Here is a 25562-nt window from a genome sequence, read left to right as displayed (position 1 = left end):
AAGATATAAATATGTAGGTGTTTACAGATTTTCCGACTATAATGAGCCGTGCAAACAAACGTCTTGAACAGCTAAAGTAACGATGGATGGAGGCAGTCGATTGTAAGCTTCATGCAAGGCATTGCACGTTGTGACCGACGGTACGGAGATCAAGTTTGCTGAATGAATTGAGAGAGAAAAACATATATAAATAAAAATTCAATATTTCACCATCGTAATCATTGAACTAGTCGTTTCTTCCATTATGCAGTATTATGAAAATGTCGTTGAAAATAAATGACGGGACTGCTTCTGCTCTGTCTACTCAAACGAAGTTTGGTGTACGGCCGGCGGGCTACGCTGTATGTACAGGATAGGCAATACATGTACAGCCCATCAACTTCGCATATCGTTGCCGTAATTGAAAATGCATAGAAAGGAACAAATTATATCTTGAATACAGTATAAAAGTCTTACTTAGTAAATTTGAAAGTATTTCCAAATAATATCAAACGTAACGGGTATCTATTAATCCTCATAAGGACTACCGTAGTACAATAACCGGCTAGATGCGAGCACAACATTAATGGCGCCCCAGGCATGTTAGAAGTTCGAACACAAGAGAGATCCCGGCCGGCCTCACTGCAAAGTCGTCCCCGTGCACACCCGGCCCAACAGAAAACTAACCTCTTGGTTTGATTCTGTTGTTTACTTATTTTTTAAAGAATTCATGACACATATATCTGCACAATTTGCTTAGGCTGTAGTCTAGAGACGTTCGGAGTGAGCTATGGCGTACCGCTAAGCATGGACGTAGCCTAATATTCGGTCCATGCGTAAGGCAGGCCCCAAATAACGTTCTGGCTATCGACACGATGATCGTGTTGGTAAGCAAGAAAAAGCACCTTATCGACACAATCATGATAACTTGCCATTAAATGCAAATTGTACACTTATGTCACCATTTTGCTGTATCAGATGGTCTCAAATGTATGGCTTTCGTGTTGAAAGAGTTTCCTCGTGTGACAAAAAGTGTGTTCTCAATAATTAGCCTTAGACCCACGTGTCTAATTGACAATTGAATTGCTGACATCGCTTGCTAAAATCCTATCGCTGTTTCATAATAAACAACCATGAAATCGTGTTCGCGATCTCAATTTTCACGTTTTCGAGACTCAAACTGCCCCCCTAAAATGAATTCGAGAACATATACAAACAAAATTGCAGCTTCAAACATACAACAACATGAGGTGTGTGGATTAATGCTTCCCCCCCCCCCCCAGCAAGTGTGTTCGAATCCCACTCCGGATGAACAATTTTTTTCTTTTTTCTCTTTCATTCTTTCCGTTATTTTGTAATTTTTCTCTTCTCTCACCCTCTTTTTTCAGATTTGTTCTCTTTTCTCGTTACAATCATTGCATATTGACAATGTCCGCTGATCTTTGATGGAGATTCAGAACTTTAAATTTACAAAGTATCATGCCTTTAGCTATAAGGAAGACAAGTGCGCGGATACACATTAAAGTAAATTTACTTGCCCAAAGTTCTGTATCCTCTGAAACACAGTAACAGTACGTTTTTAAACAGAGGAGAACAAAATAAAATCATTCGCAGGTCATTCAGCCAGCGACCGTGGACATTTGCCCGGGCAGGGCGCGGCATGGCCCCAGGAATTTTTTGGGACTGTTGGCTGATGAGAGCCTCTTATTATACGACACTTAACTATTCTAAGGTCTTAAAATACGTTAAGAACATTTCCTTTTATCGTTTCCTAGGAATGTTCCTTGTTTTAACTTAGTTATACCACTCTCCGCCTCGTGCCCATTGTTCTAACCATGCTCTCTTATTTCCATAACCGAATATTTTACTGTATACCACCTGGCTTTCTTTTGTTTAAAAAGTGTCCGATTTACAAGTTCTTTTGTTTAAAAGTGTCCGATTTACTAGTAAATCGGACAGTTCTTTTGTTAAAAACTGTCCGGTTTACTAGTAAATCGGACACTTTTAAACAAAAGAGCTTGTGAAATGGACACTTTTTCAACAAAGAAAGTCACGTGGCGACGAGTTAAAAAAAACAAATGCGAGACATCATACCAGAAGAATTTTATTTCACCATCAAGTACAGAGTAAAAACACTTTAAAAGAATCACCGGACTGAATTAATTTTGCACGACTGTACGTCTCAAAATCAATTACAGGTCACCGTGAAATAACGGTATTGATTGCAAATATCACTTCTGTGTTAAGGTTATTGTCATCACGATCATTCGAAGCTGAAATTTAAGATTTCAAAGTCAGTTATCAACACTGAATGTAGAGGTTTCAATCGCCTTTGGTAAAGTTAAATCTAGCTACAGGCAGTTAAATTACGATATTCAATTACCATATTGTCGTTTTTCTGAAACCGTACGATGACGAGAGCTGTACTTCCATGCGAGCGATCACTCGTGCAAGGCATGCTGCAAGACGTATACATGTGCGTTGTCAACAAACCCGCGCGGCAATCTAACTCGATCGGGCAGTATTTAGCGTTTGTATGTCACTATATACAGAAGCACAAATTTGGCTTATTTCTTCACTGAACAACATTTCAAGATGAATGAAAGGAATAACATGTAATTTCGAACAAAAAAGGTTAAAAGTTAAAAATAATGGGGCTTTAAGGCCTGGAAGAAAAAATAAAATAAAATAATCCACTGACAGAGTGTGTTAGTTGACGTAAACGCACTTGTTGTCGACGTAAAACTCAGAGGTCAAAGTAAATTTCGACCCCTTAGCATTCTAATAAAAATTGACACCACAATTTTTGTGACGACATTTGACGTAGGCATGACGCTGTGTGACGTAGGGGTCTTGTTTCGTGTCATAAGTAGAAACTAATGAAGTTGAGCTTAGGGAGTTCAGTACTTGAAGAATTCAGTGACTTGGTTCAGAAATCGCTAACCACTTGAAGGATTCAGTGAGTGGGTTCAGAAATCGCTGACCACATGAAGAATTCAGCGAGTGGGTTCAGAAATCGCTAACCACTTGAATGTCAGTGAGTGGGTTCAGAAATCGCTAACCAGTTGAAGGATTCAGTGAGTGGGTTCAGAAAACGCTGACCACATGAAGAATTCAGTGAGTGGGTTCAGAAAACGCTGACCACATGAAGAATTCAGTGAGTGGGTTCAGAAAACGCTGACCACATGAAGAATTCAGTGAGTGGGTTCAGAAAACGCTGACCACATGAAGAATTCAGCGAGTGGGTTCAGAAACGCTGACCACATGAAGAATTCAGTGAGTGGGTTCAGAAATCGCTGACCACATGAAGAATTCAGCGAGTGGGTTCAGAAATCGCTAACCACTTGAATGTAAGTGAGTGGGTTCAGAAATCGCTGACCACGTGAAGGATGCAGTAAGTGGGTTCAGAAATCGCTAACCACTTGAATAATTCAGTGAGTGGGTTCAGAAATCGGCAAGCCGAATGTGGATGACTAGTGGAAAAATTCGGTCAGTGGTGTAAGAAAACGGATGTTAATTTTGGCATGCATTACGCGCCATATGACATTAGCCACTCTATCATTTCACCGTCGTGATCGTCTGCTACAGTGTTGTCAGCCATGATGGAAATACCTTCAAAGTTACGATAGGCGCTTCACGCTAGTTGTAAAATATCAATGCGCGCATAGGTATTTTGACTTTCGTTAAAATCTGTTTGATGCTGATTGATAATGTTAAAATTGTTTGAGAATACCCTGCATGGAACTAAATGTCATATAGCGTTAACTGTGAGGAGGCATGTAATAAAAATATTATTGCCTGAATACATGGGTTTATGTGCCCTCGCAGCGGGAGACAATTTGCCCTCCTGGCGTCGGGCAAATTGTCACCTGCTCTCGGGCACATAAACCCATGTATTCAGGCAATAATATATAATGTCAACTTTGGTCAAGTCACTTCAGATATATATCCCTAATTAGGAAAGTTCATTAAATATGAAAATTAGGAATTGGCTGAAGAGAAAATGCTAAATGACTTTCAATAATATTGTATCATAGTATCTTCAATACATCTAGCAAGTTTGGTCAATTTTGATCGTGTCAAATCAGATATATATCCCTAATTAGGAAAGTTCATTAAATATGCAAATTAGAAACTATTTTTCATGTCACCCCTTAATGGTCCCCACTGCTGATATATCTTGCTGTGATCAACATTTGTAGCAAATCTCATCAAATTGTGTGCAGTTGTTTTTAATGTATATCCGTTTTTTCTAAAATCATTAATTATGCAAATGAGCAAAAAGTATGCAAGCCACACCCACAAAAAACTAATCAGTTCTTACCATTAGCTAACTGAATCTATGTACCAGAGCGTACGTATAGTACGCGTATATATGCGTGCGCTGTTCCGCCGCGGCGTTTAGCATTGAAAGGGCCCCTAATACGGTCGATGTGGTCGCTTGTGACGTTCTCGTAGACACGTCCTACCCTGATCTGGTCTTGTAGCTAAGTCGGCTTTTCAAACTGAATAACATTCTGTTATAAATTTCTTACACAGTTATCATCAAAGTTCGTATTTACATATAAGCTGCTTAGTTTATTCAGACTATCAATTCAGAACAACAGAGTGCCCGTGTATCAAGTAGCGTTGATCAACACTAGAGTGGCCACGGGTGTAATAATATGACAGAACCCCATGGCCTGTGAGTGCAAGCGCGCCATACTAGCGGTATTTGCACGAGTGCTGCGATGTATTCGGCGGCAGTCCTTTCACGAGCGAAGCGCAGCACGAGTGCAAATACCGCTAGTACGGCGCGCTTGCACTCACAGGCCATGGGGTTCTGTTATTATTTCATATGTTCTATCTTATATTTGCATCATTTATCGAGAACGATCAAATTTCAAACCATGAAATTGTCGAACGATCAAATTTCAGTGTTCACCGTGGCACACAAGCGCTCACTGTTATCAATAGCGTGTCGGACACACAAGTACAGAATAAACTGCATGCAAAAGTGACTTTCTATTGTAAATGGGGAATGTCCGGTGATAAAACTACTGACAAAACGTCTCTGAAAATGTTAATTGTTTAATTGGCTCTGCTGCGTCCGCAGTTACGCGTTTTGATGTATGATGGCCGCCGTTGTACGGCGGCCGCGTGCACTGTGTATCCATGGAGCTAGAAACGGACGTCCGTCGCCCATTGTCAATGTTTTTGCTTCGCTGAAAAACAAACTGCTCTAACTTCCGGATAATAAAAATCATCCTCAAACTATAATAATTACATTCAATTTTCTTTGTCGTAGTTTTTAATCGGTAATGTCATGCATTTTACTATAACTAGCATCGAACCAAAGTGAAATGAAATCTTGTAGACGACATTTTTGTGTTTACAAACGAAAATAGTTCCGGGTCAAATTCGTCAATACTCATTAACATAAAGGAATGGCATAATGTTTTCGGTATTGCACTGCAGTGCAAATACCGGTAGTACGCGCGCGCCTAGATGCGAGTAAACTGTGGTACATATGTAATAATAATGATAATTAATATAAGTATTATATAGAAATAATAACGCGAATAATAATAGGTTCAGTTTACGTGAAAATTTCACCGTATGGGTATTTTGGGTTGAAAAGACCAAATATGATATCGATTTCACTGCCCCATGTTTCCATGGTAACCATTTTAGGGTTGAAAATTTCAGTTTTTCTAATATCCAATGAAAATTTACTTTGATTGATATGAAAATTATCAAGCGGGGGAGTTCGGGTCAGAGAACACAAAAACCAGACTTATTTTAATGTTTTGAGTTGCAATGGTAACTATTCTGGGATTGAAAATGTTACTTTTTCCCTAATTCCTATTAAAGAACTATTGATTGATGTAAAAATTGATAATAAGGCTTTTTCTGGTTAGCACACCAAAAAAAATCACACTCATTTTAATGTGAGATGTTTCCATGGCAACCATTCAGGAGTAAAAATTACCAGTTTTTCAAAGATTCCATCTAAAATCCAGGAATCAACAGAATGTGTTATATCAAAGGGATATTTTGGGTTAGAAAGACTAAATATCCAGTGTAAAAATCCAGTAATCAACAGAAATATTGTACCAAAGGGTTATTTTGGGTTAGAAAGACAAAATATGATATCCATTTTTACTGCCCTATGTTTCCATAGTAACCTATTTGCATTTTAAAATTTCAATTTTTTTCCTAAGTCCATTAAAAGTAATCCCATTACTATGCTAATATTCTCCTAAGTGCATTTATAACAGCATGAACTCCATGTTCATTTTTGTTTTATGTTGCCATTGCAACCATTTCGGTAACCACAGTTTTTTTATTTAAAACCATAGACCCTCGAGAGGGTCTATGTTAAAACATAATTCACTGTTTTTTACTTATTTTATGGATTTCTAAGTAACAACTTTTAACATTTGTTCTATAATAATAATAATAATAATAATAATAATAATAATAATAATAATAGTCGCGCCAGCGGCTAACTGACTACGCATGCGCATATTCATAATATACTATGCGAGTAACCGGAAGTGTACCCTTCTTTCATGGGCGCCGCCATGTTTTTTTTGAGTACTCGTAAATACAAAAATACGAAACAAATTACTATTATAGAACATGCCATTTATAAAAATACCTCTTTTATTAGCCAGTAAATGTTATTATGCACCTTGTCGCTGCTACAAAATATCGTTAATGTATAGATAAAGGGAGAAAACTGTCGTGCATGTGAACGGGGGCATACGCAAAGAATGCTAGGATAGAATTTTAGAAAAGTGCCCCCTATGTCAATAACTAGATTAAAAAATTGACAGTTTTTAAACGGAACGCTATAGTTTTCAGCTTGCAAGTGGAAGGTGGGCAGTGCGGTTACCATTGCAATGGTAACGATAGCATAATACGTCCCTTGTTTAACACAATAGGCTGTTATCATGGTAAAAATTGCCAATTTTTGTCCAACATTTTTACACATTACAGAAAATCTATACCTGCACTGCTGCAGGGTTTGACGTCGTGTACGTACGTGAACCGCTTTCATCAGAGGGAAACTGGGCATAGTTGTCACACAAACGTATATGAAGTAACAATTAATTCTATTTTATCATGAATCAATACAAATAACATTGCCAATCTTTACCCCTGGCGCGACACCAAGGGCTGAGCCCTATATAATATTAATAATAATTGTAATTCTTTGCCTTCATTCTAGAAAGAATGATAAAGATAATGTACATTGGGGCCATTTTGGTCAAAATTATGTTTTCCGTTAATTTTAGTGTGTTAGAATTAATTTTACGTACACCAGAAATAATTTTTCAAGCATTTTAATTGTGTTTCATGCAGTCATCCCAAATAAGTGTTATATGGTATATTACTAACTCATTATGCATTTATCGAATTAAGTTTATGCCTTCAAATTAATTTTATGTGCTGAAATTAATGCTACCAGTATCCGAACCAAATCCTCCTTATTATATTTATCACAAGCAGTAACATTAGCGCACAGTTTTTTTTTTTATTTAAAACATAATTCACTGGTACTTATTTATTTTATTGATTTATAATTAACGACGTATAATAATCTTCATTTTATAATAATTTATTTTGATTTCTTTGCCTCATTCCAGGAAGAATAATGAAGACAAATTATTTCTGAATGTTTAACTAAAGTAGAATTATGGCCATGTAGTGCTGCATTATTTTTTGTGTGACCTCATAAACTCTGATGATTAGCTAGATCTCCCCTTTCCATGGTAGCAATGGCTAAATTTGTACATGGTCCCTGTATACCTTTAAACATTTTTTTAAACCCAGCAGGCCAAGACAAGGGGAAATATTACAAGTTAAATGTTTCATGTTTAATATTGCCCAGGGCTCGAAATTAACTTTTTTCCCTGGTAGTCCACTTGGGCAACCATTTTCTGAAGTTGGTAGCCCGGTGACACTGGCTGGTAGCCCATGCATATTTTAGATCAGGAGTATCTGTTTTCGTTAACCAGACAAGAAAGGGCTATTTTACAAGGTTCTGCCCATGAAGTGAATTTTCTAGTCTTTTGATGTGTATACTTGCACACCTTTAAAGGGCCTATGACATGAAAATTAAAACGTTTTTTGACCTATTTGAGCTGTAGCACAATCCATCTATTATCGACTTGTCAAATTTCTTTGCCATTTGTGCATTCTTTGTGCATTAAATTCGCATTTTAAGATGCGGTATAGGCTGGCAACTTTTACAGCTTCCGTAAAAATGCTGCCGCCATGTTGTTACGTCATCGAAGGAACGCAATTCGCCCGCACTACCGCCATAGACAGCAATGGCGTTTGCTCCCATCTGATGCAGATTTCGAAAAAAAAAAAAAAACCATGCTAAGGAAAACGCAGAGAAGGTGGCGGAGTTGCAAGTCGTCGGGACATACGAGCACGCCTTGTCATTAATGATCAATCGAATACAGCCGACATTGGGGGGATTCTTGTTCGGAGGGATGGGACGACATTACAGTCAGGCGACTGTCTCTCCCACGCATGGTTTCTTTTATTTATTTAAAAAAATGAGTTTATGATAAGGTAATACCGGTAGTTCCCTTTATGGAGGATGTTTTTGCCCTTAAATAATATGTAGTATCGCAACTATCAACTGGAGATATGCGCGCATCGTAACCCTCGGATCGGACTACCTAAATAAAAACGGCGCACACAAATAGCTTTATCATATTCTTGACAATTTTTCATTAGCTGTTGATTTTCTTCTTTGTCCTTGGGTATCCCCTGGAACAGATTGAACAAATATAAGCTTACTGAGCACGGCATTCGGCTTCAGTAAACTAGTATGTCGCACCTTGAATCCTAGTTGAATACCAGATCTGGCGCAGATTGGAAGGAAGCGGACACGAATGCATGATCGCTGCATGCACAACAACAATCTGCCGGTACGGTACTTGGCGAGTATCGTTCTGCCCCAGGTGCTGCACTTTTCACTCAAATTTTAAATAATCCTTGGTCTTTGGAAACTTAAGTAACAAAACACCATCATTGGGAACCTTTAGCACCCTAACGCAATATAGCGGTTTGGCATGGGTAATATTTTCATACAAGATAGTCTTCCAAATTCTATGGACCTCTACGTATCTCGGTTAGGCTTGGCGGTACTGCGTTCCTTCGGTTACGTCATTTCCGTATTTGAGAGATCGCCCAAAGAGCACTTCCGGTCTTTTGCGGGATTGCTGTGATTGGGTTAAAAAGTGCTTATTTTATGGTTAACGATACGGTTTTCAGCAATAATGAATTTATTTCACGTATTATTTATACTTAAGGCTGCTAATGCAATGAAGATAGGTTGGTCATGTCATAGGCCCTTTAATGCCCAAGGAAACAGGTGTAATGGACGACAGTGGGACTCAAAAGTTTTGTGACCTATCAACAACCTGTTTCACTGTCACAGTTGTATGCAAATTTTAAAAGTCGCCATGACAACATGACAACAATATGGCCACTTCAGCACTGAGACATACTGTAGCAGGGCTAAAAATAGACCATGGCCCTTCTGTTGGGAGGAGGCATAATTTCCGTGTCATTGTGATTGATATATTATTACCAAAATGCAACGAGAATGCGTTTTTATTGGCCATCGTTTCCTGTGCCTGTCATTCAAGTACGTCAGTTCAGATATGGAAACTTGTTGCAGAGTTCCACGCACGGCTGGTCGTCTCCAGAACAAGGTCATAATATGGCAAATTTATATGCCCAGCTGGGTTTGACTGCATTTATCTAGCTCGTCCCAAAGTGACGGACGCATCTTTCAACCTTTCAGCTTGATGAAAAACACATTTATTGATTCGCCAAAGGCCTGTGGACTCGCTTATTTTTGCACAAGTGCTACATGGACATTGGAAAAAGTTGTTGAATACTCACTGTTTCAGTGAATCCGCCATGATGAGAGTTTTCAAATCAAAAAATGTTGCCGAGCTCGAATACAAATGTCTTCTCATTAAATTACGTCATTGTTATACAAGAGTTAGCATTCCAAAGTCTGTCACCCTGATTTTTTCAAAGTTTGGAGAAGGCAGGCATTTCCATCTGAATGATTGAACGACGTGAAACGCAAAATTCCATCACATATTTTCTGGCAATATATACAGTAGAAATACTGTTTACCATCGCTCCAGGTACGTATAAGCTTATACTTCACAGATGGCCACAGGCGGCGTGAACTTTCCAAAAGGATTTCCTAAACGTCCTACTTGTTACCTTAGGGACTCACTTGTGATGTCCTGAAAAGTATTCTCTGCAGTAATTCCAGTTTCTGTCAACATCCAAAGCTCAACGACAAGATTATAGCACGAGACGTAGTGTACAGACTACACATTCACGCGCAGGTAAACTCAATTGCGCATGCTCATATTGGCAGACTACACTGGCAAACGAGTGCGCATGCGTGAAGGTATATTTGCAGCAAATACACTGGCATAGACTCTCCACAGTCGCTGTGCCTTGTTTTGTGCGCGCCCACAACTGCCACGATGGGCCTACATTCGAACACCTCTTTTTCAGAATTCCCACAGCTTCAATGAACTGTTATTAGATTTCTATATAAAACTTATAGCCCCTTAACTTGTAATAATAATAATAATAATAATAATAATAATAATAATAAAACAGAATGATTACTGGAGGGTTTCGGACCCGTGGTCTCGAAACCCTAATTATTTTTCGGCCTGTGGCTGTATATATGAGACTATCCTTGGTGGTTTTCTGTGAACTATTACCGTGCAGCTAAGGGAACTCTATAGCACACGTGCGTATAGACGGAAACCATAAAGGTGAGATGAGTTGATCTTCAAAAAGCGTTCGGAATTTGTCATTTCCTCTCATTTTATCCTTTTATAGACTATGTTGTACACAGCATGGTGGCAGCAATTGGCAAGGCTGCCGTGCTCTTATAAATTCTGTAAAAATATTAGTTTTAATTGTCTGCTATAATGGACTAGATCAGAGAGGCGGCATATGTATAACATAAGTATGTACTCTTATCCAAGCCAGTGAAATCGTTTCTGAATCAATACTACGCAAGAAGAGAGGCATCCTAAGTTTGCCTTAGGTTGTCTGTAATTACATTCTATCTGTAGTCGGAGCCTCTCTAGAGCACTACTTTCCAGATATTGAGAAAATGTAATACGATCTCCCAGTTGATCAAAAGACGAATTGGTGAAATATATACCATTTGAATTCCCTACACAGGGTACACAGGCAGAAAACGTACCTGTGTAATATTTCTGTTACTGGTACAGACGTCCCAAAGCTGCATTTGCCTTGTAAAGATTGACTTGATACAATACTATCATGAAACATCATCCCAATTAAATTTGTTTATACCAAAAATTGCACTGAATGCATCAGTGACAAGATCTAGCAATTATCCTTGGATGTAAGCTTATCTTCACTTGGTAACATGAAATAAATGCCATAACAACGATACATGGCCGCCTCCGTTTTAAAATGGACAAGGACAAAACAACGGAGAAAAATGTTCCAATTTCCGTTATCGATGGAATATTCCAATTATAGATTTAAAAGCTGGCTCAAATAATGTTGCGAATTTTTTGTAGATTTAATAGCTGGTACAAATAAAAACAAAATAATTTGGCAATTATAATAATATCATTGCTAAACGTGCTGTGTTATGTGGCAGCATGATTTTCAAATGGTTACGATATTTACTATATAAAATAACGAGCAACAGGAATTTAGAAAATATAATCAGTCTGATACTTGATGTGATTTACTAAATGTGCGGCAAAAGCGTCATTTAGTCCAGTTTTGACGCTTTGACGAGTACACCAACAGAACAAAGTCATGCCATGAATGACTAAAGACAAAACTCCTACGTTCAAATTTACTGCTGTCAATGTCAATGTGAGTTTTAAGTTATCATGAGTGAACTGTGATGGTGGTAAGGGAATGTGGAGGATGTTAGGATCATGCTTTAGCAGTATTATTCTGTTAAAGTCACTACTATGTGTAGTTGTTAGACGACAGCAGAGATTTTCGTTTAATTTTATAATTTCTCGTAGCACAGTGACACCAAACAGTATGTTAAAGGAATTCAACAATCACCTGTGAAGACGAAGACCTGATAGATGATTGTACACTAATATTTTTTACTTAGGACATGAATACGAAGTGAATTTGCTCCCTATACCAGTCAGTCCACCGAAAATATGTCACATGTAAAATTACGTACAACGAAAGGCCAAACTTGAATGAGTTCTGTGAGAGCTTACCGTGCTGTTTACAACAACGACTCCACGTTTATTACCCTTTCAGCTACAACTCTCAATCATTATTCCACTACTCTACGGATGAACGCGTTACTTTCATTTGCCTGAGGCTTGGTAAAATTTCCCTGCGTATGACCTGCAGAGTAAATGAGGTGACGTTTTTCTTTGATGTTGGAATCATCCAGAGGTTAATTTACTGTGATCAAAACAGCGCTAGAATACATCTTTAAAGTGTTAGTCCTACTATTACAGCTATTATATCTCCCCACCTATCTCATGCATTCCAAAGTACTTGAATTTTCTTAAATTGTGATGCCATATCCTAGTTGAGAGGTAGTCATTGAGGACAGAGCATTTCTCAATTTTCATTACACCACTTTTAAACCTATTGTAGAATAAGAATATTCACTCATACCTAAGAGTCCAGTCACGACTTCATGATTTAATACTACAAACAGCTTTGGTATTATTTCCCAGAATAAGTAAGCATCAATTCCTGTAAAATTGATTCATAATGGTGTTTGCAAAATCCACGTTCAATCGGAAAGACTTGTCATTCTGAAAAGTGTCATTTCCGGTCCAAAACAAAACCTTTCTACAAAAGCTTTATTCTGTACGCTCAGTGCAATCACCGATAGCGTTTTGTCTTGTTTGTTTATCTCCTCATGCTTACGTTGGCTAGCTTTGAAGTGCCTATGCAAAGCTTCAATGGCCAAATTATAAAATCACCTCATGGTCTTACGATCTGATGTTCCATTTCCTCTACGATTTTTGAAGTACATACACGACATCAATCCCAATCTCAAAGTGAAAGCTGCTGAATTTCGATATCCTACGCCTAAAGGTGAACATGTTTGGCCTTTTCGCCTTTTTCGAAGTCGTATTTCTACACTGGAATCTTTCATAACTTCGTTGCCTCCTCGCTTTCCCAACAACCCCAAACTCAGAAACAATTGCTGGGCACACGGCTGAGCTACGATATAGCTTGCCAAGTCGACCCACCGAAGTAGTATATGTACATGTATTTTATCATAGTTACTGAGAGTATAGCACCCATAACACTGTAAATCCAGGATGAAAATATTAGGAGCTGCATCACCCCTATTTGCAACAATCAAGACTATTTGTAACACTAACCAATTTGTAACAAAAGTTAATCCTATTTTTAAAAAAACTTAACCCAATTTGTAACAAAATCTAATTTTCAAAAAACTTGGCCGTATTTGTTTAAATTTTGATAAAATATGCATATTTGTATTTTGGGGGCGGTTTTCTTGTTTTTCGGAAGGTGCTCGTCAGATAAAATTTCGTTGTGCAGGTACCTAGGGATAATAGGCCGACTCGTAAGAGATAATCAAGTTGAGCAGATATATGCCAAAAGTTTATTTTAGGGCAACTTTCACCAATTTCGGTCAAAAATGTGAAAAAAATCTCTTATTTCTGACAGAAGTCATTCTAACCCTATTTGTAACAAAACTTAACCCTATTTGTAACACTAACCCTATTTGTAACACTAAAAACTAAAAAACTAAAAAACAAATGTGCTGTTCCGATAACATGATTTTGAAAAATAGGTTAAGTAGGGCGGCAGGGATTTTTTTCCAAAATGCTTTTATTTTTAAAAATACATTTTTCAGGGGTTCAAGGCGATCAAACACTGGCCACAACATTTCCAGAAAAAAACATATCATACATATAAAGGAGCAAAAACGTAAAAGACATCCTCATTCCAGCAAAAATCAAATGTCAGGTGACGAACGCGTGATTTTACAGGGTTTTTCTTTCTTTCTTTTTTCACTTCCGTGTTTACGTTGCTCTAAAAAATTTAGGGTCGGTAGGCAAAAAATAGGGTTGGTCGTTTATCGGAATAGCACATTTTTTTTTCTTTGGTCTGACCAATCGACCTGCGGGCCAACCAGACTTGGATCGGCCTCTGTAAAGGATGTTTCATAGTAACTAAAATCATCATCAAACTTTACATCGGCGTCACGTCGCCCTAGAGTTCGATATTTCTCCTCCTTATGCCATATTTTTCTCTGTATTACTCCAGTCATTTATCACTGCAGCTCTTTCACATAGAGTACTAGGAAAATGTCGTACAATCAATAATTCTTATCAAGCTTCAGCAGCCGAAAACCACATGGAATTAAGGCAGAAAGGACCCATCATATAGTTATTCATAATCCGAGCCAGGCACAGCTAGGTAAACACTACACAAACGGTTTCTAAAGTTAAAGAGTGGAGTCGTTTATGTTCCAGATACCTTCGATCTAGTTTTTGGCCCCATAGTATCGGGTCATGTAACCGAGTGGTTCAGAATGTCGCAAAAATATAATCAATTGCATGGTTTTAAAATTCGAAGGACAGATACTTCTCGATCTGAGTAATCACAATTTTATTGAATGTTATCGTGATCTCTATGAACATAAAAAGGCGAGACAAAACGTGATTCTGTAGGGCAGTGTTTTCTCTGCATGTTCATTGAAAGGGGCACTTTCTGCCCCATTCAATAAAATTAGGGGGTAGACTTGACATTTTAGGGGGGCAGTCACCTTTGATGCTGATTTTGCCTTCCTATGAAGCGCTTCCTCGATATCATTACGATCGTCACCCAGTTCAGTTGTGTCGTCTTTGTCGTATGCAGCACATATGCATAAACATCGACATGATGACGTTTGTCAGCTTTTGATGTGCTCGGTCGCTCTCTATCTTCTGTCTAATTGTCACAGTTTCCCCGACTAAGGATTCGACAATATGTTCCCTCGGGCACGATTCGGTCCGAATTTGGGGGGCTTAAATCAATGAAAATATGCACCGATCCCCATGCGCCGATCAAACGATGGTGTTGCATTGTTATACACGTGCCTATACAATGCTAAAGCTCGAATTTTCCCAACTTCCATCATTGATACACACAGTTCGTTGTACTATGCCCTTTGGTCACCCTCATATGTCAGTATATGTGGACGTCTTTGCTTGCTGTGTTGTGTGCGCGATTTCCGCGCAGTCAGTGACTTTTTTAGGGTACACAATGACTCGAAATGCGCAATTTGCGCAATTGCGCAGTCGAGAGAAAACCCTGGTAGGGTATTCACAACGAAAATCTCCGAATCTAAGAAGTGGTGCGGCCTATGCAGACGATAACATCGTTGACGATAGTCTACTTCTTGAAGTATGTAAGACGAAATATGCCATGCACTTGACTCATCCCTTCATCACAGGCCATGGGGTTACTTATCCATCAGCGCTCGGCAGCAACATCGAGTGGGAAATTACCCTAGTGTCTCTGTCTCCCAGTTAATTGTCAGTGAAAATCTCCCTACAGCAGGTTATAGAAACTGACGAATATTCAATTTGAATATGAAAATGGTGGTAGACTTCATGACACTGCAGTGACACTGGCAAGTGACACAGCCGGGCACTACAATAATGGTAAAAGTCTACTGTACGATCAAGTGCACCACTTTAGAACAACCCATTTAATAAGCCTGACTCAATTATCAATGAAAATGCCAATGTGCCATGTTGTAGTATGGGAAGTAAATTATTACTCTTTACCAAAAAACAGAATAAATCAGAACTGAACAAAGAACTGTCTGTAAATCAATTCATTGAATCTGTTTCTGTATCGGTACCACTGAGAGGATCACGAATAAAATATCTGCATTTTTTGTATGAATCACGTTGGTATTTTGCAAAAGATGCTGTGAAATTAACATGGACGAAGTTGATTATGTTAAGGGTAAAGCCTGTTTTTCTATTGATCCCCGTAGCTTTAAAGATATTAAATTGAATTTCATGAAACTGGAAAAGGGGTAATTAATTACACACGGGATGGGGTGCAACTTGAAATTCGGAAAAAAGATAGGCCGGGCCCTACATCAGTGAAGGATGGCGGTACACTTAGTGAAGCCGTCCGACATGATAAATTATTCGCCCAGGTTTATTTTATCAGCGATGCAATGGTCTCTGTCGGGAATAACCGACTTAAGTCGATACTGTTTTAGGTCAGGGCATTGTTAGAGTATGTTGTCGGCTGTCGCTTACGGATGGATGCGTGGTAATCGCCATATGTTGCACCTGGGACGAATATACACACAGAGTCGTCCCAGGTTGCTCTGATAGAGTATGAAAGCGGGTCATCGACCTTGGGAACCAAAATTTTGGTCGACCTTTGACCATATCCGAAATACCGAATTATCGTTTACCATGCCACTTCCATTCTTCATATATCTTGTTGACAACTCAAAGCCTTGGAAGCTCTATTGTTATTATTTTCTTTGGCAGTTATGTAGAAGGTTAACAGTACAAAAGGATCAACAAAAGAAAATACTAGTGTTCTTCAATTTTATTACCCAATAACAAAGTAAACAACGACAAAAACAACATTAAACACCAAGATTACTCTATTCCCTGTGGCCAGGCTCGCGGCGATTATTCGGGCAGGGGCCTTCCTGAGCGCGTACACTGGCGTTTGGGATAGGGATCGGAAAATAAGCAGAATTATCCCCAAGGGGTAGTAATAGTTTTAATTTTCGAAAGGTTTCAGGGGAAAGGGTGTAGCAGGAATGTTGTACAGGTCTTCTTACCGTTAATGTTAATAAGTCATAACAACGCATATAAGCAGATTGAGAGTGACAGCAACTACGTATCAGCATATACAGTGTACAACATATTATAATTTACACGGCAAATTTCCATGGACTTTTTCCAATTTTGTCTGAAATCACATTACACCGGCACTTATCGTAAAGGCACATTTCCCAACCGTAAACACTAGTAAAAGCTAGGTTTTCATATCAGTGATGTGTAAATGTGCGCAATTTTACTGTTGCTAAAGAGTGTCGATCGACCTTGTTCTGCTGTGAATGCTTAAAACACTTCTCTTTGCTGGCATAGACACTCGAGGGTGTGTGTTCGAGCATAGCATCAATAGCTTTCAATGTAGTGAAGTAACATCCCCGGAAGATTTTATTTTCTGACAATTTGATGCTGTATACCCTCTCCTTTTAAAAACTTAAACATCTCTCTGGTATCAATGGTCAATGGGCACTGTTTTTTCAGCGTTTTGATTTCATCTTCGGTTACGCCATGGCAGATTATTTGCAATACGCCTGGAGTGTTGGCAAGCGATGGAGAGTGAACGCTCGTTACTTCTGTTCACCATATCCTTGCCCCGAAAACGACTACTACGTAGATTATTTCAACTTTTCAAATGTCCATGGGAGTACGCCAAAGTGGATGTAATCAAACGTTCTGGAACTACCAGGCTATTATTATTATTATTATTAGACTTTATTTAAAGAGGGTAATCTGAGTTACAAAACAAATTGTAATTTACATCAGAGCCCTCTGTGAGCTCTATGATCACATGACCAAATCATTAACCGTTTTCCAAGCGATCTCTTGATATTATTATAGTGTGTCAAGATCAAAGTTTCACTTTAGGACACCGCTGGATTTCTTTTCGAGAAACTTAGAAATAAAGATCGATTATGTACATGTCAGCGAGATGCAGTTGTTTAGCAGAAGCGGAGATTAAACCCAATGGATCATGAATGCCTTCTGATCTGAGTAAAACGTTGTGTATAATCAGAACGACAGTGTTTCACACAAGCGAGATCGTCTTTGTCTCGAGACTAGACGAACTGGAAGTTGGCCGGGCAATTCTTCGCATTCTAGTATCTTCAATGATCAAACTTCACGGAGGAAATAGTCTCTATTTGCATACACTGCCTTGCATGCAAATGTTGTTCGAGTCCTTTGATATTGGTATTATCGACGTGAACGTGATTCACATCTTACAACCGGCTTAGCATATTAACTAAACCCGAAAATTCGAGGTTGCATACATGGCAAGTTATCATCGGCGAAGTTTTAATGAGTTTCCGAAAAAAATGAGTTTCGAATGGCAAAAACAAGAAAATCGCCCCCAAAATACAAATATGAATATTTCATCAAAATTTAAACAAATACGGCCAAGTTTTTTTTTGAAAATTAGGTTTTGTTACAAATTGGATTAAGTTTTGTTACAAATTGGGTTTGTGTTACAAATAGGGTTAATTTTTTTTTACATGTCATGTTAATGTGATTTCTGTCAGAAAACAAGATTTTTGCACATTTTTGACCGAAATTGGTGAAAGTTGCCCCCAAATAAACTTTTGGCATATATCTGCTCAACTTGATTAGATATTTTGTCATTTTTGACAAAGTTGCCCCAAAATAAACTTTTGGCATATATCTGCACAACTTGATTATCTCTTACGAGTATGCCTATTATCCCTAGGAACCTGCACAACGAAATTTAATCTGACGAGCATTTTCGGAAAAATGAGTTACGACAAAGAAAAAACGAGATAATCGCCCCCAAAATACAAATATGCATATTTTCATCAAAATTTAAACAAATACGGCTAAGTTTTTTGAGAGTCAGAGAAGAGAGCGTCCTCGTGTTGGCAGCCTCAAATTTATGCTCCAAGTCGTCCTTGATTTACGACATTCTTTTCACTTTACCAAGGAATATAGCCTTTGTGAACTACCAGAGACGATAGTAGGACCAGTGGCTTTCGTAAATCCGACGTATATACATTGATACATCTATCAAGAAAATCTCAGTGACTCTCGCCACAGAACTTGAACTTGACAGCCCAGCAGCTACACAGTAAGGCATAATTTATGCAGACTCTTTTGTTGCAACTTGGAAGAGTGTTTTCATATGTAAATAACAACAACCGGTAAAGAATGCAGAATAGTAGACATTTTTTACAATTCATTGACAGTTCTTTTAACTCAAGTTATCAGTTTGGAAAACCATCAATTCTCTGAATCTTCAGCGGAAACCATCTACACACAGAGGCACCAGAGCTGGTATCAGTAGATTCAGGAATATGAAAAAACAGTAATTTCAACACGAAGAGACGTTAGACATCTACATGGTGGGATCAACAAGGCTAATATCATTCAAATTCCAACACATTCTGCTATTAATGCCCCTGATGTAATTCACCGAAAATGTCATCAGCTTATATTATCAACATGGAATGTCAGGTCTATTCGCAATAAAACAACTGAAGCTGAAGACTATATAAGAGAAAATGACATCGATATTATTGCTCTGACGGAAACTTGGCTGAAAGATACTGGTAATGAACACATAATCAATGATGTAACACCACCGGGTTATACTTTCAAACATACCCCTCGGCCAATTTCAGCTGTTGGACTTATTTTCAAATCATCACTACTGCTCAAATCTTGGAAGCCATTATACAGCGTAAAAACGTCTGAAGCCACCGAAGCAACAATAATTCATCAAGGTGTTACATTCAAAATTATTATCGTGTATCTTCCTCTTGCTTCAACGAAAAATAAGCTCACCATTACCAAGTTCCTAGACGAATTCTGTTTAGTGGTAGAAAAGTCAATTGCTTGCTCCAGTCATATCTACTTCATTGGTGATTTCAACGTTCACATGGATGACAGACATAACGCAACCACAGAGAAGTTCCAGTACATCTTGGATGCCTTTAATCTGACTCAATGGGTTAAAGGGCCAACTCACAAAAAGGGACACACTCTTGACCTCATCATATCAAGCCAGGACAGCTCCATTACCTCTGTCAGTGTGGACTCAAACATATTCTCTGATCACAGTCCCTTTCAAGCAAAACTTTCACTGGAAAAACCTTCACTCATAAGACGCCAGATAATTTACCGTCAGATCTCATCCATTTCAGTTCAAGAATTATGAGTGACATTAAAAGTAGACTAAACTCGAAGCAAGTCTCATCTGACCTGCAATCTACTGACGTAGGATTTAATAATATCATGGAAGTCTCTGCTACCTCTATGATAATATCCTCTCAGAAGTACTCGATAAACACGCACCTCTGAAGAAACGCGTTGTAACTGTTAGACCCGATACCAAGTGGTACACATTAGAAATCAATGCTGCAAAGAGAAGCCGACGGTTGGCAGAAAGAAAATGGCGAAACACAAAGCTGGAAGATCACAAAGAAATTTGGAAAGAAGAATCCAGACAAGTCAGTCAACTTATACGGGCAGCCAAAATAACCTACTACACCAACTTGATTGAAGAAAACTCAGCCGATCAGAAAGCATTATTCCGTACAATTTCAATCCTATCTGGTAACTCTCACACACATGTTTTACCAAGTCATACTTCAGTTCCAGAACTTGCTGAACAATTTAGTCAATTTTTCATCAACAAGACTGCCGACATTCGAGCTTCCTTAGACGCCATGGAAACTACCACAACTTTCACCGGATTAGACTCACCTGTTTCTTCTGTATTGACATTTCATCATTCCAGTGAAGATGAAATTCGGAAAATAATCATCACTTCACCTACAAAATCTTGTAATCATGGACCCAAACCCAACATCACTACTGAAGCAGTGTATTGACAGCCTTCTACCGTTAATAACTCATATTGTCAACATTTCTCTCAAGCAAGGTGCTGTTCCAGATTCCTTCAAGTCCGCACTTGTAACTCCGCTGTTGAAAAAGACTTCACTCGATAATAAAATTCTGAAAAGTTATCGTCCGGTTTCTAATCTGCCATTTATCTCGAAAGTCCTGGAGAAAGTCATCGCATCCCAGCTAAAGACATACCTTTCTGCAAACTCACTCTATGAACCACTCCAGTCAGCATACAGGAAATTTCATAGTACAGAGACAGCTCTCACTAAAGTACACAATGACATCTCCTCAGCACTTGACACCGGCGAATCTGTTCTCCTTATTCTGTTGGACCTGTCTGCCTCCTTCGATACAATAGATCATAATATTCTCATCACTAGAATGGCTGACCCTGGAATTTCCGGCAGTGCACTAAAATGGTTTATATCATACCTGGAGAACAGACATCAATCAGTCATTATCAACGGCCACACATCAAAATCACAACTTCCTCAATGCGATGTTCCTCAAAGATCGTGTTAGGACCCTTACTATTTTGTATCTACATCTCACCATTTGGAAATCTAATTCGACGTCACCATCTCAACTTTCATCAATATGCAGATAATAATCATTCTGCCAATCAGACATAGATTCAGCCATCAACACTATGGAAAATACAGCACAGGATATCAAACACTTGATGACACAAAATAAATTACAGCTGAATGACTCTAAAACAGAAGTCCTACTCATACGCTCCAGATTTTCCCGACTGCCCTGTCCAATGGATAATATTCGTATCGGAACAAACGATATCAAAATTTTTGAATCAGCTCGCAATATTGGCGTCATATTTGATTCTACTCTCAACTTCAAAGAACACATTGCCACAACTTGCCGGTCAGTTTTCTTTCATCTACGTAAAATATCTCACATCCATCGGTACTTATCTATAGCATCATGCCAGAAAATCATCCATGCAATAATATCAGCAAAGCTGGACTATGGAAATAATGGCCTTCCAGCAAGCTACATCTAACCATTGCAGCACGCCCAGAACACTGCAACTAGAATAGTCAGTCAACGAAAGAGGATTGACCACATAACACCCATTCTGAAGGAACTTCACTGGTTACCCATTCAATATAGAATTCAGTACAAAATACTTTTCACAACCTACAAAGCTCTTAATGACCGAGCTCTTTCAACTCAAAGAATGACCACGCTTACGCCGGTCATCCGATAAATTGCTCCTGCATGTCCCTAACTGCAGACATCAAAGCTATGGAGAATGTGCTTTCTCAAGAGCTGCTCCACTCCTCTGGAATAAACTACCATTTGAAATAAGGACACTTCCTACAGTCAACATGCTGAAAAAACATCTGAAAACCCATCTTTTCTCAAGAGCATTCTGACATTGCCACAGTTGTCCCACTTCGTTGATTCATTGAATTTAATCGTTTGATAAACAGTTTTATTGATAGTCAGTTTTACTGATAGTCAGTTTTATTGATAGACATTTTTAAATTGTTTACCTTTTGTTTTTTTATGCAATTTTCATTTAATTTTTATTTCATCATGTTTTTATTGAGGTTTTTCTTTTGCTTACATGCCCTTTTTTCAGAATGATTTTATTTTATTTTAGTACAGAATGATTTCATATCATTTTATTTATTTATTTAATCTATTTATTTCACAATGTTTTTATTGAGCTTTTTCCTTTTGCTTATATACCCTTTTTACAGAACGATTTTTTTTTTTATGGACAGCGCCTTTGAACAATTTTATTGGATACTGGCGCTTTATAAATTTTCTTGATTGAAAATTAGTTTTTGTTACAAATTGGGTTAGTGTTATAAATAGGATTAATTTTTGTTACAAATAGGGCTAATGTGAGTTCTGTCAGAAAACAAGATTTTTGCACATTTTTGACCGAAATTGGTGAAAGTTGCCCCCAAATAAACTTTTGGCATGTATCTGCACAACTTGATTATCTCTTACGAGTAGGCCTATTATCCCTTGGAACCTGCACAACGAAATTTAATCTGACGAGCAGTTTCGGAAAAATGAGTTTCGACAAGGAAAAAATAAGAAAGCCGCCCAAAAAAATACAAATGCATATTTCATCAAAATTTAAACGAAAACGGCTAAATATTTTTTGAAAATTAGGTTTTGTTACAAACTGGGTTAAGTTTTGTTACAAATTGGCTAGTGTTACAAATAGGGTGAAGTTTTGTTACAAACTTGGTCAGTGTTACAAATAGGGTTGATTGTTACAAATAGGGGTAATACAGGAGCTACATGTAAGAATTTCAAACATTGCGTTAGCCATTATTATTCTATTTTCAAGATGAAGGTAGTATGCGCCTCGAAAGGCGCATACCACCTTAATGAAGAGGACTAGCAAACTTGCCTCAAGAAACATTTCAACCATACTTTTTCAAAATCAAGAATAAAAATCAGGGGTCAACGTGCAAATGTTGGTACTTGAGAAACAAATTAACCGAGATTTACCGATATTTAAAATGGCCACCATCCCTATTTTAACAGTATGGAGAAAAACAAAATTTTCAATTCGAAAAACTAGGACGGTGAAAATTTTTCTTTCGCTAAGACCTTTTGAAACGAGTCCCAACAAGTGGTAGATCAGAAAAGAATTGTAAAAGTTTGAGAGTCCGAATATCTGGTCCCGAGACGCATTCTACCTTAAGGTTGATAATTAGTGGTTATTGAAAGGCAGGGAAATCGATCCCAGGGCCTAGGTGTGGCAAATGTAGAAGAGTTTGTACCATTACGTCATGGGCGTAACAAACTATGAGTGTATCTAGTTTATCCATGAAACTTTAATCCTAAAAGCTATGCGTGTAAGCAAATAGAGCCAATTAACATTAAGGGGACACGGACACACACACTTACACACAAATACAGATGGCAAACAGGTGGTGGTTTCGAAGAGTACTTCACCAATGTCTGTTACTCGGTACTTGAAAATAGTCGTAGCTTGAGGCACTTTGAATTAACATTGGACCTAACAAGGAACAGTGGAATGCCTATGGGAACCATAACATTCACAGCTACTCATGTGAAGATTTTTCAGATCAAAAATTTCGACAGAAAATGGGCTGACCGTTCCTACCGTAATTTGTGTGTTGTTTGTTTGTTTGTGTTTTATTGTATATAGTGTTTTGACAATTAATCTTAGGAGTGTGCCATGGCGAGATGAAGCCGGATCGGTTATGTCTAAGACACTATGATCCTTTTCCGTTTGCGTTTCGGAACCACGAGATGTTCAAACACTATTGTCAAAATGTCTTTGTTTCATTTTTGAGGTGCGTTGTTGATGTTTGTTCGTTTGTTTGTGAAGTCTCACCTTCACTAATGTATTTTTTATATTGATGTTTCTTCTCATTGATTGAGATATGTAATCTTAGAATCCGTGTCATTTTATCAAGATATGTTGATCATAAGTCGCTTGACTTTATGTGATTTTTGGTTCATGTTCATGTTCATGTTTGATTGCTGTGCTCGTCTAACTCTTCAGTTCACTCTATTAATGCAGTCGCGATTGTTCATGAAACATCTATTAGGTCGTGAACTGGTCAAACTCTCACGGTAAACCCATCGCTATGTGTGGTTTATTGCGTACTACCTCTTAACAACCAATTTATTATATGCCAAGAATTTTACAAATGATACTCTTATTTGGGCTCTACTTTTATTCTGCCATTTGCAAAAGTATGGAAATATGAACAGGCGTAATTCATAAACTGACTTCATTCGACAATTCTGAAGTAAAAATATCAGGCGAATTACATGTGTAATGGAAGTAAATGGTTGACGAAAAGTCCGATAAGCGGAGAGAGATTTTATGTATGCCGATTAAATACGTCAATATTTTGATTATGCCAGGGAGCTGATATTATGTACAATTAGCACAAGTCATCAAGGTTACGGAAAGTTCTTTTTATATTTGTCATTGATGAAATATGTCGTGGTCTTCTTTCAGGAATATTCTGTATCAGTTTATCTTAGTATGAGATGGCAGGATATTCGCCTCCAGCATAATGATACAGAACCAATAGTTTTCAACTCACCAGAGTTCATGGATGTTGTCTGGAGGCCTGACATATACTTCGACAATGAAAAGAGAGGACAGTATCACAAAGTAACAACAGAGAACAGAGCGCTGGAACTATGGCCTGACGGACAGATCGCCTACAGCCTAAGGTACTAGGAAATCCCTATTAATATATCATATTGTAAGAGTAAATGATTCGTAACAAGTAAGACCAAAAATCGAGCGAAACGTGGCAACAACAAAACATAATTGACAAAACCACACAATCTTAGTTAGCCCTCAACCTTCGTTATCCTAGCCCAGTGACCGATGATCATATTTTGGCATATTTAAAAGTGTTACTTTGACTAAGACACAAGGAAGAAAATAGTACAACTTTTGCTTGTTATCATATAATATTCAAGTCCTTAGGCCAAAAGAAAGGTTTCTTTTTGTTTCTCGTCCAAGCAAAATTTCAAAAATGATGCGGTGGCGCGGCTTTCTTTTTTTTCTTTTTTTTCTTTTTTCTGAGGGGTGTCAAGAAAGGACCAAGTAGCAAAAAAAAATCTTATTTTCTTTTAATCTGTTTAACGTTCATATTACAAGTGTTCAATGTTCAGAATTCAGTGTTTGTAATCAGTCCTTACAAAATGTTCACTGTTCAGAATTCAGTGTTTGTAATCAGTCCTTACAAGTGTTCACTGTTCAGAATTCAGTGTCTGTAGTCAATCATGCTTAAGTGTTAGTGTTTGTGAAGATTTTTCTCTTCCGTTTTAGATATTTTAGGCAGGTGCTGAAACAAACTTCACAGGTGGGTTAAA

The 25562-nt window shown here is 38.0% G+C and overlaps 1 protein-coding gene across 1 annotated transcript in view; it reads left to right on the top strand.

Annotated features, from left to right (window-relative positions):
• Positions 1-25562, top strand: part of LOC139116297 (glycine receptor subunit alpha-3-like) — a 199300-nt gene that overhangs the window by 102601 nt on the left and 71137 nt on the right. The window contains exon 4 of the mRNA XM_070678921.1: positions 24691-24911. Within this exon, the coding sequence (XP_070535022.1) occupies positions 24691-24911 (221 nt within the window). The remainder of the gene's footprint in view (positions 1-24690; positions 24912-25562) is intronic.

Source organism: Ptychodera flava, chromosome 17 (assembly GCF_041260155.1).
Source record: "Ptychodera flava strain L36383 chromosome 17, AS_Pfla_20210202, whole genome shotgun sequence".
Taxonomy (NCBI): domain Eukaryota; kingdom Metazoa; phylum Hemichordata; class Enteropneusta; family Ptychoderidae; genus Ptychodera; species Ptychodera flava.
Note: the sequence above shows the minus strand (reverse complement) of the source record. Positions and strands in the feature narration are given on the sequence as shown.